This window comes from Lagenorhynchus albirostris, chromosome 14, assembly GCF_949774975.1.
Source record: "Lagenorhynchus albirostris chromosome 14, mLagAlb1.1, whole genome shotgun sequence".
NCBI classification, from domain to species: Eukaryota; Metazoa; Chordata; class Mammalia; order Artiodactyla; family Delphinidae; genus Lagenorhynchus; species Lagenorhynchus albirostris.
The window spans coordinates 80,745,113-80,765,371 of record NC_083108.1 but is presented as its reverse complement, the minus strand read 5'-3'; the positions used below and the strand labels follow the sequence as shown (position 1 = coordinate 80,765,371).

General features: G+C 49.7%; 1 protein-coding gene across 2 annotated transcripts in view; it reads right to left on the bottom strand.

Moving 5' to 3' along the window:
* The window catches only part of TMEM120B (transmembrane protein 120B), a 49,069-nt gene that overhangs the window by 3,990 nt on the left and 24,820 nt on the right, over positions 1–20,259 (bottom strand). For both annotated transcript variants that reach the window (XM_060170324.1, XM_060170325.1), the window contains exons 4-11: positions 17,463–17,522; positions 16,744–16,839; positions 10,923–11,012; positions 3,566–3,631; positions 2,989–3,050; positions 1,653–1,745; positions 720–784; positions 296–364 (exon numbers count right to left, since the gene is read on the bottom strand). In XM_060170324.1, the coding sequence (XP_060026307.1) occupies positions 296–364; positions 720–784; positions 1,653–1,745; positions 2,989–3,050; positions 3,566–3,631; positions 10,923–11,012; positions 16,744–16,839; positions 17,463–17,522 (601 nt within the window). The remainder of the gene's footprint in view (positions 1–295; positions 365–719; positions 785–1,652; positions 1,746–2,988; positions 3,051–3,565; positions 3,632–10,922; positions 11,013–16,743; positions 16,840–17,462; positions 17,523–20,259) is intronic.

Genomic DNA, 20,259 nt, shown 5'->3' with positions numbered 1-20,259 from the left:
GTCCTGGGGGGCTCCTCCCGTGGCCCCCCTCCTAGCGCGAACCTCCTTGGGTTTCTCAGACCACTGAGGGGCTCCCTGGTCTCCCGAATTCCCTCCCACGGTCTCCCAGGCCCCAGTTGCAGCGAGCTCTGGACTGCAGGGCCCTACAGGGCAGGCAGGGGGCAGGGGGAGCTGAGGAAGGAATTCTCCCCGAGCGGCCCCAACCTTCCTCAGGAAACCCCCAACCAATGCGCACACACGCTCCACACACACACCACAAAACACACACACACACACACACACACAAACACCATACCTGCCATTCTCTGCATTCCTCGTGGCTGGAGAGCTCAAATAACGTGATGGCATTGTAGAGCTGCCAGAACTGCAGAGAGGGGAGACAGGCACTGCTCAGCCCACCGGAGTCCCCTGGAGACCCACGTGGGAAAGCCCAGGGAGAGCGCCAAGCCCCCCAGCTTCTGCTGTCAACTGCCCTTGAGACACTGACAGCCCCCCCAAAATGAAACTGGGGCACCCCGCCTGGGGTTGGGCGTGCTGGTCCCGAGGGCCGATTCCGGCTCTTGCCTTTGGCATCCCTGGACACTGGGGCCGTCTCAGCCCCAGGACCCCGTGGGGCCCAGCTCGGGGATGGCTGTGAGAGAGGGAGAACCCTGAAGACCTTCTGTTCCCGGGAGGTCTGCCCAGTGTAGGGGATACCCACAAACTCCAGGGGGACTCACGTGGCCACAGAACAGGAAGGGCAGAAGGAAGGTGAGGCCTCGCCACATCCAGGACTGAAATCCTTCTGTGGGGAGGAAGGAGGGAGCGAAGGGCCCGTGTGAGGTGGCCCAGGCAGGCCAGTCACTCTGAGATTAGCCAGGTTCAAACGCACGGATGGGGGAGGGGCACAGCCCTCACCTCCTCCAGCTGGGTGAGCGCTCACTAGGAAAGTAACCCAGGAAAAAACATGCAGAACACCTGCCACCAGGCCTGACTGCCCTCACGCCTCAAGTCACCATGAACCAAGTGGGCTGACAACTTTTACAGAACACTGATGTGCTGGCACTAGCTTTCTAGTAATTTCTTTAATTTGCACGGGATTTTGCATTTTATAATTGGCTTTTGCATGCATCACTTCAATCGAGTCTTGATGAAATAGAGCCTACTGTGCAGAGTAATTCGATGGAAATGACCATCTTAAAAGATAGAAGATTTTTATTAACCACACTTTCCCCTGAAAGTTTAGATGAGGAGTCTCCGATTTTTCCTAATGGGGCACCCACCTTGCTGAGTGAAAGTTAAGCACACATAAATTGCATAAGTGTAAAAACACTAGACTAAGATTATGTACATAAGACACAGACAAAAAATATCCATTTAAAAAGAAGCTAGAGGCCAGCATCCAGGGCCTGGCCCACAGCTGGTCTCGCACTTGTCAGCTGAAATGGAATCCCACGACGAATTATGAAAAGCAACTGTGTTAGTGTATATATGTCAAACCAAAGAAAAAAAAAGAAAAGCAACTGGGGTGAAGTCGGCAGACTGGCTTCGCGTGTGGCAGGTCTTGTCAGGTTCTTACTGGCACCTGTTCCCAGTGAGGAGTGCAGGGCGAGGTCTGGGGGAGCAGGGAGGGCCGGTGCTTGCCCCTCCACCCCCCAGGCTAGGCTACTCACCCACCGTGAGGTCCAGGTGATTCCTCTCCCCTAGGGCCCGCAGCCGGTAGAGGCAGCCCCTCTGGTAATAATATTGCAGGAACTGGACACAGCCTGCAGGGGGAGCACAGCGCCCAGCTCAGGGACTGGAAGACCCAGCGACACCTCCACTGTCTCCATTGCCCAGAGGGTACAACCTCCTCCCACCCCCAACACACACACACACACACACACACACACACACACACACACACACACACACACACACACACACACACACACACACACACACACACACACACACACACACACACACACACACACACACACACAGAGTCTGAACCTGCTTTTATTCCTTCAAAGAGAGCTCAGGTTATCTGAGACTGCAACTAAGCCCCAACTAGGCTAGAAACTTCTGGAGCTTTCCTAGGCATGCAGTTGGCACTCATCAGATGCTTGCTGGAATGGTGGCACCATGCTGGGAGCTGTGTGCTCCCAGCACCAAGACATGAAAGAGACAGTTCCATACAATGGGGTACTTTGTAGTCACTAAAAATTAAGGAGGCAGAATTCCGTGTTGACGTGGAAAAATACCCACGATAATTGTTAATAGAATATAAACTAGGTTATAAACAAAGCTGTGTAGAGGGATCCCATGTTTGTAGACTACACATAATGCAGTATATGTGTGTATATATATATATTTATGAATAAAAATGTTTGAAAGGACATAGATCAATTAACACCCTAAGGGTGGAATTATATGTAATTATATGTAATTTTCCTTCTTGGCTTATGTTTGTATTTGCCTGTAAGCAGGGTTTTATTTAAAAATTAAATTGTATTTTTTGAATAGGTAATATGCACTTGGCATCAGATTTAAGGGGAACAAACAGTAAAGAGTAAAACTCTCTCCCTGTCCCCCAACCACCCAATTTCTGCTTCTCAGAGGTAACCCCTCGTTGTATATAAATCCAGAGCTATTCTTAAATGAGAAAAAGAACATAAATTTCCATTTTGAGGAAAACAGAGTTAGTGCCCCCAACACCCCTCAGTTCCTGAAGGGTACAATTGGTCCAGTTCTGATCCAGGGAAGAAAAAGGCAGTGGCTGGAGATCCAGGGCGTGGGTGTGGGTCAGACATTGCTCTCTTAAGGCCAGGGGCTGGGCGGCAGGATGGAGTTGATGGGGGGGTGGATGGCTCCTTCTGGATTTCTGGGACCCTCCCCTGTCCCTGGCCGACCAGGGACTTCCCCCAGTCTCACCTCCCTTCCACACAAGACACACCCTTCACAAAACAGACTCCATCAGTGAAAGCCACACCAAGCCTCCCCTGAATCCAAGCAAGAGACACTCACTCTGGAAAATGGAGAACGCTAAAAACTGATCGCGAAACTTCTGATAAATCAGTCCGTTAGGCCTGCAGAGAAGGGAGGGAAAAGCAAAGATGAGCCCCCGCTCTGAAATCATTTGTTCATCCCCACCCCATCTCTGTTCCAACCAGAAGAGAAAAGAAGATTTAAAACCCAATTCTACCTTCTTTATCACCATGTCCCTGGGGCTGGACCAGGTAATTTCCATCACTGCTTTAATCCATTCTACAACCAGGCGAGTGCAGGCAGGCATCTTGAAGCCTAAATTCCCACCGATTCCCCCTAACCCTCCATCAGTCACAGCCTCGTCCCTGTGCTTGTTCTGTCCAGACTCGCTTGCTGTCACCCCGGCCAGGAGGCAGACAGGACGTTCCTCGGAGAAGTCCCCAGCCGACTTGGGGTGTCCCTGCAGCCCCGTCGTAAGCTCACGCTTTACGTCATGGCCCAGATGTCAGGCCATAAGGCCCCTGCATCTGGACCCCTCAGCCACCACCAGTGCTCAGTTCACTGGCTCCTTGGGGAGAGTGAGCAGAGGCCCTGGGGCACAGCGGGGGACACTCACCAGGTCAGCATCACTCCAGACAGGAACGTGGACACGTAGTGGTGAGACACCCACCAGCCTTTGATTCTTAAAAGAAGAGAAGGAAAAGGAGCTCAGGCCAGGAGAGAAACGCAAGTGTCTCCCTGCTTCCCAGCCTGTGTCTGCGGGGGGGTGCCCTGTGACCCAGAGACAGCTCCTTGGAGGAAGAAACGTACCCACGCCAGGACTTCTCTCTTTCTGTCCAACGAGATGCACAATCACACAGAGACCCAGCGAGGCACTCGGGCCTCCAGCAGCTTCCCACTACCCTCAGAACACATCCCTAACCTCCTCATGACCCCAAGCCCCGCCTCCCCGTCCCCCCTCCCCCCACCCTAAGAGGCTCCAAGCATCCTTTTCTTTGAATCTGCCAGGCCCCTTGCTTCCTCGAGGTCTATTATGGGCTGAATTGTGTCCCCCCCCCCAAATTCCTACGTTGAAGTCCTAACCCCAGTACCTTAAAATGTGAGTATATTTGGAGACACGGCCTTTAAAGAGGTAATTAAGGTTAAATGAGGTCATAAGGGTGGGGCCCTAATCCAACAGGGCTGGTGTCCTTAGAAGCAGAGGAAGAGACACCAGGGGTGAGCGGTCTCAGGAGAAACCAATCCTGCTGGCACCTTGATCTTGACTTCTAGCCTCCAGACTCGTGAGAAAATAAATTTTTGTTGTTCCAAGTCCCTTAGTCTGTAGTATCTTTTCATGGCAGCCCGAGCAGACTAACAAAGTCTTTGAACTTGTTGTCCTCTCTGCTCCAAGACCTTGGCCTGCCTGGCTCCTGGTCCAAGTTCAAATTTCGGACCAACTGTCACCTCCTCCAAGAGGCCTTCCCTGACCACCTTATCTAAAACAGCTAGACAGGGGCAGAACAGGAATAAAGACGCAGACGTAGAGAATGGACTTGAGGACACGGGGAGGGGGAAGGTTAAGCTGGGACGAAGTGAGAGAGTAGCATTGACATATATACACTACCAAATGTAAAATCGATAGCTAGTGGGAAGCAGCCGCATAGCACAGGGAGATCAGCTTGGTGCTTTGTGACCACCTAGAGGGGTGGGATAGAGAGGGTGGGAGGGAGACGCAAGAGGGAGGGGATATGGGGAATATGTATATGTATGGTTGATTCACTCTGTTATAAAGCAGAAACTAACACACCATTGTAAAGCAATTATACTCCAATAAAGATGTTAAAAATAAATAAATAAAACAGCTAGACAGCCCCGATCTGTAACACACTACCCTGCTTCATTTTCTTCATGGTGCTCGTGCTATCTGAAATTATTTTCTTCTCATTTGTTTCCTGAACCCCGTTCCCTGCTCAAAAGAGCAGGGATTTTGTCTGTTCATCTGTGACACCTGGCTCAGAGCAGGTGCTCAGTAAGCGTGTTGAATAAACACAGAACACTCGCACACATTTATGCAGAGCTGTAGCTACCTACGTTACCCCACACAGATGCAGAAAGACAACGGGCTGTACACGCTGCATCTCGCACCATCCCCGACGCAGCTTCTCTCTGGGAGCCCCATGCCCTAGGCTCATCTGCTCCTCCGTCTACAGCAGGCCCTCGCCCCAGTCAGTCCAGAAGCTGCGGGAACCGTGCCGTCAGAGCCCAGCGGTCCCCCAGCTCAGGGCTCTCACTCCACAGCAGGACAGGGAACCTGGCTGTCACCCGCTCCGCGGTGTCACAGGCAGCCCTTATCCTTCGAAGTCCCCGAGTGTTTCAGGCCTCTGCTGGGCTCCCCGGCCCCTCTCCAGGAGCTCAGTTATCGGAACATGATGTGGCAGCAATCTGCCCTGTCAAATGCACCCTGGGATGCCAGGAATTGGGACCTCGAGGCATCCACGTGGGAGTAGCACTCAACCTTTGTCTTTCCAGAACTCTCTCGGGAGAGAACTAGAGTGCAGCCAAGTGGGGAGATGGGGTCCAGGGCGCTCCTGCTCACCAAACGGTGGCACCTGAGGGTCTGCTGGTTTGGGGGACGAGCTGCTGAATTAGACTTTTCTTTGGAACTAAAATCATCCTGCAACTTGCTTTCTTGTCTCGACTCCCAGGCAGCTATCTGTGGACCTGTCACTGACTTCTTAAATGCGACACGACATTTCAGGATGTGGCTCTGCCGTTCCTGAAATGTTGCTATCATGCTCCATGATGCCACGACACACTGTGGAAGCCCCCCCGTGCGATGACGCTGTTTCTCCACGGCAGCTACCAGGAAGTACGCAGGATGGCTGGGTCAGTGGGCACGTGCGTGGTTACTTCTCAAATTACCCTCCAAAACAGCTATCCCCATTTACACTCCCATCCTCAGTAGAGCCTGTCGAGCTCCCCAAACCCTCACCAATGCTGGATACCCAGTTTTAAAATTTCTCCCAGTCTTATTATGTGACGATTGGTGTGTCGTGGAGGCTTTAATCTGCATTGTCCTTTATAAGTGGATCTGACTGCTCTTAAAACCTTCCAGCCCAAACACAGACATCATAAAAGCAGGAACAGCATCTTACCCCTGTCTTCTCTTTGCAGCCCTTCAACAGTTCTGGCCATTAAAATAAAAAGAAAGAAAGAAATGAAAGGGGCCTCCCTGGCGGTCCAGTGGTTAAGACTCTGTGCTTCCAATGCAGGGGGCGTGGGTTCGATCCCTAGTCAAGGAACTAAGATCCCACATGCTGCAGGGTGTGGCCAAAAAAAAAAAAAAGAAGTTCTGGCCATAAACTGGGGGTTAAGGCGATGGCCTGTGGATGCCTGAGGGGCTGTGCTGAGGAGCAAGGTTTTAGGTGGCTCTTTATTCCCAGCACTAACAGCATCAGGTAAACAGTAGGTACTCAAGAAATGTTGAAACGAAAAAAGTGATGTCCAGGAGGTGCAGCTGGTCTAGATGCCACCAGCACAGAGGTGACAGGAGACTGATGCAGGTGCCACGGGAGTTCACGGGACAGGATGAGACATCCGTCCACTTGTTCGTTCCCAGTCTCCCCTTCCCTGTGTCCCTGTCTTGCCCGTCAAGAGTCTACAAGGACCCTTGGCTCTAATTTTCTGACTGAAAACACAGCTGGCCCCATCCTTAGCCTTTCAGCTTGAAGAGCTACCAAGAAGTTTCTGCAAGCCCCGGAGGCCTGGCAAGCCCCACTGTCCTTTGTCCAACCCGCAAAGGTCCCTTGAGAAATGCCCTCTCTCTGTACAGGAACGGCTGGAGGCAGACACAGGCTCTGGGCCACAAGCTTGCCTGGGCAGCAGCTTTTAATTTCACAGCTCACTGTGCCCAGAGCCCAGCGCTGACAGATGCCACCAATAAACCCAGCTCAGCGGCATTGGGAGAGGCTAAAAATGGCCTCTTCCCCAGCGTGCACTCAGCAGCCCCATGGTCCATCTGCACACCCCAGGGTTCTGGGCTGGTTTCGTTCACATGTGTGTGTCTATATGACAGTGTTACTGTGATGTCATTCAGACACTGTACAATTCACCCATTTAAAGTATACAACTCAGTGGTTTTCAGTATATTCAGAGAGTTGTGCAAACACGACCACAATCAGTTTTAGGACATTTTGTATCACCCGTATCACCCCGGACAGAAAGCCGCACCCGTTAGCAGTCACCCTCTGGGCCCGTTCTGCCACAGAAACGAAGCCTGCAGGAGCCTGTGGGCTTTTTAAATGAGCAGACGGTAGATGCCCCAGGAAGGGTGGCACACTGCATGGCCAGCATGTAGGGACAGCACGTCCTGGTATCTGGGGATTGTGGCCGGAGAGCTCCCTTCAGGGCCCTTCAGCCATGTGTGCATAAGACCTGGGCACCAGTCACTATTCAACCCCTGGCTGGCTTTGAGCTTCGGGTCAATCTGGGCGGCTGGGGGAATGGCTTCTACACGGAGGCACCCTCTTGCCCCTGCCACCCCTACACCTCTGTATCCTAGGAAAGGCCCTTATAAAAACCCATCAGATCTAGGCATTGGTGGGTTGGCTTGCCAGAAAAGCCAGCGTGATTCCTGATTCATTATTCATTCTGGCCCGGAACTAGGGCAGAGGACATCTGTTTTGCCTGCCTGTCAATCACTCCCTATTCTGGTTCTCCCCCTTATCGTTCCTTCGGGGAATCACCTCACCCCCACTCTCAGTCTGGGTGGCTCAGTGGAGCTAAGATAACTGGGCACATCACCCAGAGCCAGCCAATCAGGGCTCTGCATCCCTCCAGCCACAGTGATTGGGGCAGGGATGAGCATGTGACCTGCACCTAGCCAATTGGAAGTCTGTCTCAAGATCACCCCTAGGCCAGTAGAGGAAAGATGCTCTTTCCTCTGGGACTGCTGATCTGGTAGAATGCTGGCCTGGGCTGCTGGGAGCCAGTGAAGGAGATAACAGAATAAGGAGAAGGAGGGGGGCTGTTACATTGTTTGAGCCCTTCTGACCTCCCTGAACGATTCATATGCTCCCATAAATACCCCTCATGTTTACTCCTATCAGGTGGTTTTCTGTCATTTGCAAAATTTGCAAGGGAGGTTGACTTGCTTATTACACTAATTGAGCTAATGAGCTACATCCCACATGGGAAGCATCAGACACAAACCAAGGGTGGCTCCAGCCCATGATGGGGGGCACCCTCCCCACACCCCACCTCTCCAGGCCTTCCCCCAATACACCCCTAATTCAGGTCTCGGATGCAACTGGGAACAGGACGAAAAAGGCCCCGTCAGGCCAAAACTTGGGCAGCAGGCCTCCAGGAAACCCATATGGCTCAGTTCCAGCTGTCTTTCGAACACAGGTATGGCCCCAATGACCTTCCCCTCATTGCAGAGCTTGGGTTCAATTCATTTCTACATAGACCCTGGGGTGTTTACTGGGTATCGACTGTGAGCTCCAGAGGTAGCCCTGAGACGCTTCAGAAATAAGAAAGGTAGTATTCATACCAATCCGGACCCACTCCCTCTTCCTCACTGTGCTTTCTTGAAAGGGTTTCTTAGCTATTCCCTAATAAGTGCCAAGTGTGAGGGGAAACCTCACAGGCATCTCCCTTGCCCGCCCCCAGGAGAGGAATCAGCTCTGAGAAGGAGCCTGGGGGAGGATGGAGGCTAAATACGCAACAGATGTTGAGGATGAGTCACAAGTTTTAATCACCCAGATTCCATCCACCTGCCGTGCCTCCCTCCCCCACAAACTGGCCACAACTCCCACAGTCATTCCAGAAAACAAGACACCTTTACGGGCCCACCCCACTCATTCCACACTCCCACCACCAACACATCTGTTGTCCCATCAGAGCACAAGCCCTAGGGAGGCCCCAGAAAAGGCCCCATTAAAGTGTCAGGAAAGTGAGGGGGCTTTGGAACCCCACTTTCCCCCTTCAGCCCTCCTCCCTGTTTTCTGGGTGTGCCCCACACTTGCAGGCACCTCCACTCAGTCCTGCTCCCTCCTCTCAGGGACCACCACCCCCTCCCCAACCACGTCCACAGAAAAAAGTGACCAGGATAACTCTTACTAAAGTGTTAGTGACTGTTAGAGATGTAGCATGTCCCTGAACACTCTTAATATGAGTCCAGCAGAAGGAGGAAACTCCAAGGCCGACAGCAAGCCCAGGGATGCACAAAGAGAATTAGTAACAAGAAAGCCTGGCCCATTGTCCTGGGCCCATTTCCCCACTATGTACTACTCTGAGTCCCCTCCGACCCCACCCAAAAGCTGGAAGACACTATTCACTACAATTAAGGAAAACTACAAATGTTATTTATTTGGTAAGATTTTCTACTTCAGTGTTTCCCAAAGCATGGGGCATGTACCACCAAGTTTTAGATGGTACCTGAGTGTAACACTAGATGATACTGAATCATGTGGTGAGAAGTCATGTTTTCTCTTCTTTCCATTCTCCTGATTAAGTCAAGGAGAGAGTCTCAGTTAAATGCTAGGACACCTTTAATGCCTCTCGAGATCTGCTCATCTCCCTTTTTACACACATACACACGCTGAAGAGAAATAGCAGGCCTCAGGAAGGAAGATTACTGACTTCAATAAATTAGACAATGAAAATGAAAATCTATTTTTACACTATTTCCTCTTTCCTGCAATTGATGCTGCTTTTCCACATATGGTGGTGAAATAGTTCCCTTTTAAAATAAATTAATGTTTATTTAAGTAGAAAAAAAAAAGGAAGGATGGATTTAAAATGTGAGAAAATTATCATCCAGGTGATATTGGACATGGTAAAAATGGTGTGCATGGGACAAGAATGAATGCAGTTTGAGAAACACTGATCTTTTCTAAAGGGCTACATGCTACAGGGCTGCATACCTAAGAACTGCTGTTCCCCTGGTCCTTACCTCTTGGCTCTACGTTCAGGGTAAGGCCCGGCAGGGCAGGGATATGCCATAAGAGACCACTGGGCAGAGAAGTAAGATGGTGGCAAATTATTTGGGGGTTTGGCAAACACCCCAACCTTAAACACACAGCTCCTGGCCGTTCCTTACCAGCCCCCAGGAAGGAGGAAGTGGGGAGGGGTGGGAGGTTGTTACTTTTTGTTTCAGGAAAAACGGACAAGAATGGTGTGCAGAGGTTCAAATGGACACCCCCAAAAGGCATCCGACCTGTGGAAAATGGGTCCTGCAAGTGGCAAGTCGTGGATCTTAACTCAGTCCCGAGACTCTCATTGCCCTGTGAGAGGACCATCCACTTTTCTCACCAGAATCCATTCAACCTTCTGGTGACAGTACCCTGATTTTCCTCTGCGAAACCATTCCTCTCCTGACACTCAGCTTCTAGGCTTTCATTGACAGCCCTGGGGGTGGGCACAAGGCTCACAACCAGCCAATCACAGCGGCGCATTCGCTGGCCACAGCGATTGGTTCAGAGATGGGCACGTGATCAGTGAGTGCCAGTAGGACCCGGTGAGACTCTTGGAAGAGAGGAACGTGCCCTATTTTGCTGGGAATGCTAGAAATAAAGATGTGAGCCTGGAGCGGCTGGGGGCTCCTACCTGGAATCTGAGAATAAAAACAGCACAGTAGAAGGCAAAGGTGAGAGACAGAGAGACACTGGGTCCTGATGACATTGTCTGAACACCTGGATTAAGCCTTACCTGAAGTCAGTGCCAATGGACCCATTCCTTGATATGAGAATATAAATTTCCTACTGTGTTAAGTAGTACATCTGAGTTAGGGTTTCTTGTAAGCAAGAGACTGAGCACAGCAAATGAGGTGCAGCAGCCGATACCGTTTTCCTCCTCCCTGGGTCTGAACGGTCATGAATACCCCACCCCCACAAGGAGGGGAACGCAAGGCGAGGGTGACAGCCCTCACCTCCATGACAGATTTCCCTTTGGCTCCCCCATACCCGCCACAAAGCTGGGCCCCCAATTACCTCGAGCCGTTGCTGATGAGAATACTCTCCCGAATCGTCAGGGTGCAGTAATACCATACCAGCAGGAAGTTAAAGACTTCGTCTGTCACCCTGGCATAGAGAAACAGCGCCCGGGAGGGGGGGCAGGCATGAGAACCAGGGACGGCTGTCCCCGCCACCACAGCTGGACAGCAAACCAGGATGAGAACCGCCCACAGAGGCATGCCTCCAGAAACCCCCAGTGACCCCGGGAAGGCGGCGGCGTGTCTTCTCTCCACCTAGAATGCCCATCCCCCCGCTCACCTTTCTACATGAATCCTACCCGCCCTTAAGGCTCTAGCTGAGGTTTCCCCTCCTTCCTTGACCGCTCAGCCCACGACAACCTGTTTCCCTTCTAAATTTGACATCTGTCTGATATGAAATTTCTGGTGGGATAACAAGAGAAGGACTTTAAGCAGGAAACCTAATTTGCAATTTTAAACTATCTGCAGTGTTAACTCCAGTGTAAACTCCTTCCATCCCCTTAAACCGTCTGTAAACTTTGCTGCACATACAAAAAGATGAACTTAAGAACTCCCTGGGCTTCCCTCGTGGTACAGTGGTTAAGAATCCTTCTGCCAATGCAGGGGACACGGGTTCGAGCCCTGGTCCGGGAAGATCCCACATGCTGCGGAGCAACAAAGCCTGTGCGCCACAACTACTGAACCCGCGTGCTGCAACTACTGAAGCCCGCGTGCCTAGAGCCCGTGCTCCGCAACGAGAAGCCACTGACCGCAATGAGAAGCCTGCGCACCGCAATGAAGAGTAGCCCCCGCTCGCCGCAACTAGAGAAAGCCCGCGCGCAGCAATGAAGACCCAACACAGCCAAAAATAAAATAAATAAATTAAAAAAAAACCCTGCCTCCTCTACAGTGGGCAGAACAGGCCTTAAAGGCAGGCAGAACGTGGCAGCTAGAGTCGTGCTGTGCCCTGGTCAGAGGGGAGAGCCTTAGACACGCTGTGCGTGACCTTGACTGGCCTCAACTTTGCCATCTGTACAATGGGAAGGTTGACCCCCTCCATGAGCATTCCTGGGTGAAGGATCCTGGGACAGAGCCAGCAACAGACAGCCCCTCAGAGGGCTCCCCCGCCACTGGCTCTCTCTGACGGGCCCTCGATAAAGACTCTATCTTTGACCCCAACAGGAAGCAGCTCTGTACCTCCTGCTGTCACACAGATCCATTTGTCGTGGGAACAGAAATGACTGCATGGGGAGGGAGAACACCCCCGATCTCCTCCATTCTATCCCTGAACTGGGAGATCCTTTTCCCCAACTACAAAGGCCCTGGGAGGGAAATGGGAGGATACAACTTTAACAATAATAAAAGACGTTGGGAGACGTCTGGGAGAGTCTGTAAGAATGAAGATGAGAGACTCCTAATTACTTAAATGTGTAAAGTCCCCAAAGAAGAGATGACAGTTGAGTAGGGCCTTGAAGGTTAAATATACGGAAATGTGCTTTCATTAGTGTTGATAATAACTAAATTTGACCTGTTGAAATGGATACTTGTACCTATTATGCTCACTTATATTGTTCCACTTTTTTGTTATCTTTTGGCCACGCCGTGTGAGGCATGTGGGATCTTAATTCCCCGACCAGGGATCTAACCTGCGTGCCCTGCATTGGAAGTGTGGAGTCCTAACCACTGGACCGCCAGGGAAGTCCCATGCTCCGCTTTTTATTTTGTAGACAATTATAGCACAAATGCTACATATTGCATAAATGTGTATATTAAAATATCTGTTTAAATCTTAGACCAAATAATCAATTTGACATACTAAATGCTATCTTTAAAAAAGACATTGGAAGGTGTCTTTTAAGCTATGTGACCCTGTTTCATGGTCACAGATGACAGACTCGCAGCCCCGCTGAACCACTGCCTGCAGAGGTAGTCTCGGGAGGGTCAGGAACAGACTCTGGAGACAGAGTTCCAATCCAGTCTCTGCCTCTTCCCAGCTGTGGGACCAAGGACAAGTCAGTGATTCTCCCGTGCCGTCACCTCCCCATCTGTAAAGTGGGGAGAGTCACAGCACCTCCCGGGTAAGCTGCTGTGAGCATCAGCTGAATTTAGAACAGTGCCTGCAGCCTAGGAAGAGCCATGGGTGTCCCCTGTCCTAATAATTTGGGAAGCACCACAGAGCGCCCAGAGTCCAAGAAATGAGTCTCATATGCCTAACTCTGAGGAAATCAAAGGCCTACTTGACTTGAACAGGAAACGGGGGAGTGAAGATGGCCTCCCACTGCAGAGGGTCACTTAGATATCTCCAGACAGGAGGCAGCCCCAGAAGCGAGCGGTGGTTACCAGCATAGTTTCCACTGGTCCCTTCCTATATCAGTAAAGAGAAGAGTGAAAATAGTTTTATGGCCCTGGCACGTTAGGGACATGCTTGAGGTGCTGGTCTCAGTCTGCCCTGCCAAAGTGTTTGAGTTTCCTGTTGCTGCTGTAACAAATGAGCACATACTTAGTGGCTTAAAGGAACACATTTATTCTATTACAGTCCTGGAGGTCAGAGTCTGAAATAGGTCATCAGGTCAGAGCCGTGTTCCTTCTGGAGGTTCCAGGAGAGAATCCACTTCCTTGCCTTTTCCAGCCTCCAGAGGCCGCCCGCATTCCCTGTCTCATGGCCTCACATCACTCTGACCTCTGCTTCTGTCATCACATCTCCGACTCTGACCCTGCTACCTCCCACTTACTAGGACCCCTGTGATTACACTGGGTCGCCCGGATAATTCAGGAGAATCTCCCCATCTCAAGATTCTTAACTGAATCATCTGCAAAGATCTTCTGCCATGTAAGGTCACGCGTTCGCAGGTTCTGAGGACTGGAACACGCACATCTTTGGGGACCGTTATTCAACCTGACACACTAGGCGAACACTAACCACTGGGAACTTGCAACGCTGCAGGCATTTTACGTGGACGATCTCTCTGGACCCTTGAACAACCCCACAGGGCTGGCTCTCATGGCAGGTGCATGTACCCCACCCATTCCCATCTGCATGGCTTCCAACAGCCGGAACGTGCAACTCCTGGTGCGCCTAGAGGCTTTCTCAGGCCACCAGAGCTCACCCTGCTGGTGCCAGAGGCAGAGCAGGAGGGCAGAGGGATTAACACTCTCTGGGAGTCAATCCTTCCTAGACTGACAGCAGTCGGAGGATAAATACCACCTGCTCCTTCGCCCCTCGGGTGGGATAAGTGAGACACATCCTTCGCTGTCCCACAGTTCCCCAGCAGCACTGAACTCCAGGTGCCCACAGGATAACCCTTCCTTGTCTCACTTCCATTCCCCTACCAGTGTTTCCTAGGATCACCTCCCAAATAAACTATGGGCACTCAAATACTTGTCTTGTGGGGGTGGTTTCTTCTGGGGGAACCCAAACTAAGACAGTACTACTTCCCATTTTACAGATGAGGAAACTGAGGTTCAGAGATGAGCTGCCCATCCAGGCCCCCTCGCCTGCCCTATTTTTAACCCACAGAAGGCGTAGTGGGCTAAACAGTGTCCCCCCCCCCAAATTCATATCCACCCAGAACCTCAGAATATGACCTTATTGGGAAATAGGATCTTTGTAAATGTAATTTAGTTAAGATGAGGTCATACTGGGTTACTTTTTTTTGGCCATGCCGCATGGCTTGCAGGATCTTAGTTCCCCGACCAGAGATTGAACCCGGGCCCTTAGCAGTGAAAGCGTGTTGTCTTAACCACTGGACCACCAGGAAATTCCCGAGGTCATACCGGGTTAGGGTGAGCCCTAAATCCAATGACTGTGTCCTCATTAGAAGACCATGAGAGAGACACAGGGACGATAGCCACGTGACGACGGAGGCAGAGGCTGGAGTCAGTCTTAAGCCAAGGGAACGCCAAGGACTGCCGGTCACCACCAGAAGCTGGGAGAGGCAAAGGAGGATCCTCCCCTAGAGCCTTCAGGGCGAGCACGGCCCTGCCCACTGTGATTTCAACCTTGATTTCAGCCTTCTGGCCTCCAGAACTGTGAGAAAATATATTTCTATTGTTCTAAGCCACACAGCTTGTGGTGCCTTGTTACGACAGCCCCAGGAAATGAATACAGAAAGGGATGGGAGACATGGAAATGCCAGGCCCTCAGTGAGCCTTAGATCTCGACAACACACCACAGGTTTGTCCTTTGAGGGCCCTAGAGGCCCCAGGGCAAGGCAATCTGGTTGCACATCAAGAACTTCTACCCCTTCCAGGGGGCATGTGAGCAGGCGTTACTGGCGTGAGCAGCCTTTGCCCTCCAGGGAAATGCGCCAGGTCTGAGGCAGCAGGCCGCCACGGGCCCAGGGCCTGAAAGAGCCTTTGTTTGGACACTCAAGTGGGCAGACCAGCAACTGGACTCCCAGCCAAGCGCCTGTCAGGAAATAAACCCTTGACACGTGGGCCAAATGCCCAAGCCACACTTGGGGAGAAAAGCCAGGGCCAGAGAGAGGAACGAAACCCCCGGGGCAGCGCAGCCTCAGCTCACTGGCCTCGTTCTATGCTAACAGAGCAGCCGGCACTCTCAACCACAATGCTGGGTGCCAGGCACTGGGCAGAGCCACGCACCGTGTTAACACACTGAATTGTCATGACAACCCAGGGAGGCAGGGCCTGGTGTCACCCTCGTTTTACAGATGGGGAGACTGAGGCATCCAGAGGAAGCTGCCCATGGCAACAGCCAGTAAGTTTCAAAGCCAGGATTCAAACATGGGCAGTCTGTGGTCAATCTATTTCCTTCTTTCTTTTCTTCCTTTCTTTTTATTTCCTTCCTCCTTCCTTCCTTTCTCCCCACCCTACCCCCCACTGCCTTTCTCTTTGTAACTGAGATATAATTCACATACCATAAAATTCACCCTTTTAAAGTATACAACTCAGTGGTTTTCAGTATATTAACAGAGTTGTGCACCCATCACCACTATCTAATTCCAGAACATTCTCACCACTCCAAAATAAAAACCCATGTCGCCCAGAGCAGTCACTCCCCGTTTCCCCTCCCCGCAGCCCCTGACAACCACTAATCTGTTCTCTGTCTCTATGGTATCTGCCTATTCTGGACATTTCATACAAATGGGTTCATACAGTAAGTGACCTTTCGCATCTGGCTTCTTTCACTCAGCATCATGTATTCAAGATTCATCCATGTTATAGCATGTGTCAGTACTTCATTCCTTTTTGTGGCCAAATAGTATTACATTGTATGGGTGGACCACTTGGGCTCTTTCTTAACTACTACGTTAAAAGGTCGCTTCAGCAGCCGTTTAGTAGATACTTGTTGGACAGATGTAGGGCAGACAGGACTGCTATTTCCCATAAGAAATGGTCCTTCCTGGGCTTCCCTGGTGGCACAGTGGTTAAGAATCCGCCTGCCAATGCAGGGGACACGGGTTCGAGCCCTGGTCCTGGAAGATCCCACATGCCGCGGAGCAACTAAACCCGTGCGCCACAACTACTGAGCCTGTGCTCTAGAGCCCGCAAGCCACAACTACTGAAGCCTATGCGCCTAGAGCCCATGCGCCACAACAAGAGAAGCCACCGCAATGAGAAGCCCGCGCACCGCAACAAAGAGTAGCCCCCGCTCGCCACAACTAAAGAAAGCCCGCGCGCAGCAACGAAGACCCAACGCAGCCAAAAATAAATATATTTAATTTTTTAAAAAATGAAAGAAAAAAAAAGAAATGGTCCTTGTTTACCCTACACCTTATCACACCAAAGGCTGTAGATGCAAGAGAGATCTTGGATCCCTCTCTCATGGCCCTCTCCTCACCCCCGTATGCCCACACACACACACCACCACACCCCATCACCTGTAGTGAAGGACAAATCGACATGCCACAGCACCCAGGAGCAGGATGATGGTCAGGTAGAGCTTGAACTTCTCATACTCATCCTTGTAGGCAAATCTGCAGAGACAGACACCCCCAGGAAAGGTCACATAACTATAGCCCACCTGGGGAAAGGACCCTGACCCCGTCAGATCTTGACCTGCTGATCACACTAAGGGAGAGACTTTGAATTAACGGTGATGATTAGTTAGGGAAAGAGGGCCAGTGTGCAAAGCTTCCATGTCCCTGGACTCCTGGTTTAACGTTCCAAGCCTGTGATGGGCAGGAAGCAGAGACAGGGTCTCCTCCCCCGACCAGCTACTTCAGTGGAAAAGCCACGGCTCCATTTCCCCTGGTAACTGATGGATTTGGGGTGGACAGGACTGGACTGCCTACCTCCCAGGAGGAATGTGTGTAACAAGGCGTGGAACGGAGCAGGGGCCATTTCTCATGGGAAAGTGGCAGTCCTGTCCACCCCAGGTATTGACTCTGTGAAAGGAAGGAAGGAAACCTCCCCCAGGTGGTCTACCCACTGAGGAAGAGACCTCAGAGTCTCGTCCAAAAGACCAAAGCCAGACTCCCAACTGTGAACGTTTTTTTATTTATGCAAAAATACTAGCTTGGTCCCATTTCTCCTGAGTTGCAAGAGCAAGATGCCTGGATTCTGTAAAGCCAAGTGGAGGGTTGTCTGGGATACTTACTTGGCCTGGTTGCTGAGAAGGGTCACATTCACATTGCCGAGAACCAGATTTAAGTAGAGCCTGGAAGGAAAGACCTGTGAGGGCCACCATGTTAACAGCCCCAGGAGTGGTCCCCAACCAAAAATATCCAAGCTTAATAAGCATAGCACTGAGCACCGGATATTAGAAAACAGGGTGCTAAGCTCAGCAGTAAAAGCCTCATGTGGAGCGAGAATGAAAATGATTAAGTAGAGAACGTGACAGCTGTGACATGACCTTCATGACTAACCCATTTCTCCCCATTTCAGCTGGCTTAGAGACCATATTTCCTAGCCTCCCTTGCAGCTAACGTGAGCACGTGACTAAGCTCCAGCCAATGAGGTGAAGGCATGTGTACAGTTTCTAGGTCAATTTAAAAAGGGCTCTTCCTAAGCATACAAATCTTAAGTATACAACATGATGAATTTTTCTATATTTACATATCCATGTAACCAACACCCAGATCAAATAAAATGCTTCTAGCTCCAGGAGGTGCCCTCATGCCCCCTCCCGGTCAGTAAACCGCCCCCCCCGCAAGGATGCCCACTGTTGTGTTAGCTTTCCCTGTTTCTGAACTTCACATAAATGTATACAATGTATTCTCTTTTATGTCTGGATTCTTTCCCTCAATAATAAGTCTGTGAGCTTCATCCACATTGTCTGCATCAGTGGTTCCTTCTTTCCCGTTGTGTATATTATTCTATGGAGTGGAGGTACCACAATGTAATTATTCATTCTACTGTTGGTGAACATTTGACCTGTTTTCAGTTTTTGGCTATTATGAATAGAGCTGCTGTGAATGTTTTTGTTTTTTTTTTTAACTTGAGATATAATTCACATGCCATAGCATTCACACTTTTAAACACTTTTAAAGCATACAATTTAAGATGAATAGATAAAAAAGGATGTGATTGATATATATATATATATATATATATGAATAATGGAATACTACTCGGTCATAAAAATGAAATGTCATTGGCAGCAACATGGAAGGACCTAGAGATTATCATACTAAGTGAAGTAAGTCAGACAGAGAAAGACAAATATCATATGATATCACTTATATGTGGAAACTAAAATATGATACAAATGAACTTATTTACAAAACAGAAACAGACTCACAGACATAGAAAACAAACTTATGGTTACCAAAGGGGAAGGGGTGGGAGAGGAATAAATTAGGAGTTTGGGATTAGCAGATACAAACTACTGTATATAAAATAGATAAACAATAAGGTCCTACTGTATAGCACAGGGAACTATATTCAATATCTTGTAATAACCTATAATGGAAAAGAATATGAGAGAATATACAAATGTGTGTGTATAAAAATGAATCACTTTGCTGTACACCAGAAACTAACACAACATTGTAAATCAACTATACTGCAATAAAAAAAATTATGATTATATTATGTACATATGTGTGTATGTACATATATATTTTCATCCCCCACTCCCTTCTAGAATGTAAGCTTTGAAAGCGCAGAAACTTTGACTTATTCGGAGCTTTAGCCACTGTACATAGAATGGTGCTGGGCACAAAGTAGATGCTCATGAAACTTGTTGAATAAAATAAATATTAAAAAAATTTTAAAAAATAAAGTATGCAACTTAGTGGTAATCATTTTGTAATGTACAGAAATATCAACTCACTATGTGTACCTGGAACTAAAAAAAAAAAAGAATAAATAATAAAGTGAGCTCATAAAAATTTTTTTAATTAAAAATAAATTATACAATTTAATGGTTTCTGATATATTTATAATGTTGTGCAACCATCAGCATCACCTAATCCCAGAACATTTTCATCACCCCCAAAAGAAAGCCCATACCCACTATCAGCACATTCCCCACTCCCCCCAGCCCCTGGCAACCACTAATCTACATCGCATCTGTATGGATTTGTCTATCCTGGACATTTCGTATAAACGGACTCATGAAATATGTGGCTTTTTGTGTCTAGCTTCCTTGCTGTGAACATTCAGCACTCATTTCCACCACACACACACACACACACACACACACACACACACACACACACACACACACACACACACACACACACACACACACACACACACACACACACACACACACACACACACACACACACACACACACACACACCAGGAGTGGAATTTCTGGGTCGTATGGCATGTATGTGTTTGGCTTCAGTAGGAAATGGCAAACATTTTTGTAAAAAGGGATCTGCTTGCCCTCTGCTGCCTGACTCTTCCCTGTTTCCTGAAAATGAGATGGTGTGAGCCGGCTTTGGCCATGTAGCTGAGGACAACTCCCCAAGCGGGGGTGAAGTAGTAAGTTGGAAAAGGACCCTGAGTCCCTAGGTGACCTTGGGAGCCCACCACTCTCGGCCTTCAGGAGTCCACTCACCTCTGGACTGTGGTGTGTAAGAGACAAAAACCACGCATGTTTGAGCCATTGTGCCATTAGGCTTCTGTTACAATAGCCTGTACTCTAACACACTAATAAAGGTGCAAATAAAGGGTTATGAGATCTCAGGGGAAGAAGGGTTAATTTCACAGAAGGAGAGAGAGGGGGTTGGAAAGGCTTCACTGAGGTGGTAACATGTGAACTGGGCTTTGAAGGATGAGTAGAAGTTTGAGAGGAGAAAAGGGAACAGGAAAGCCTTCTTTCTAGCTATGAGTAAATTCTAGGGGCATTTCCCATCTGGTGTACCTGGAGCAGAGGTGTGAAAAGACCATCCATTTTTCCCACCTAGCATATAGTCCCCACTTCCTAGAAGGGCAGTACA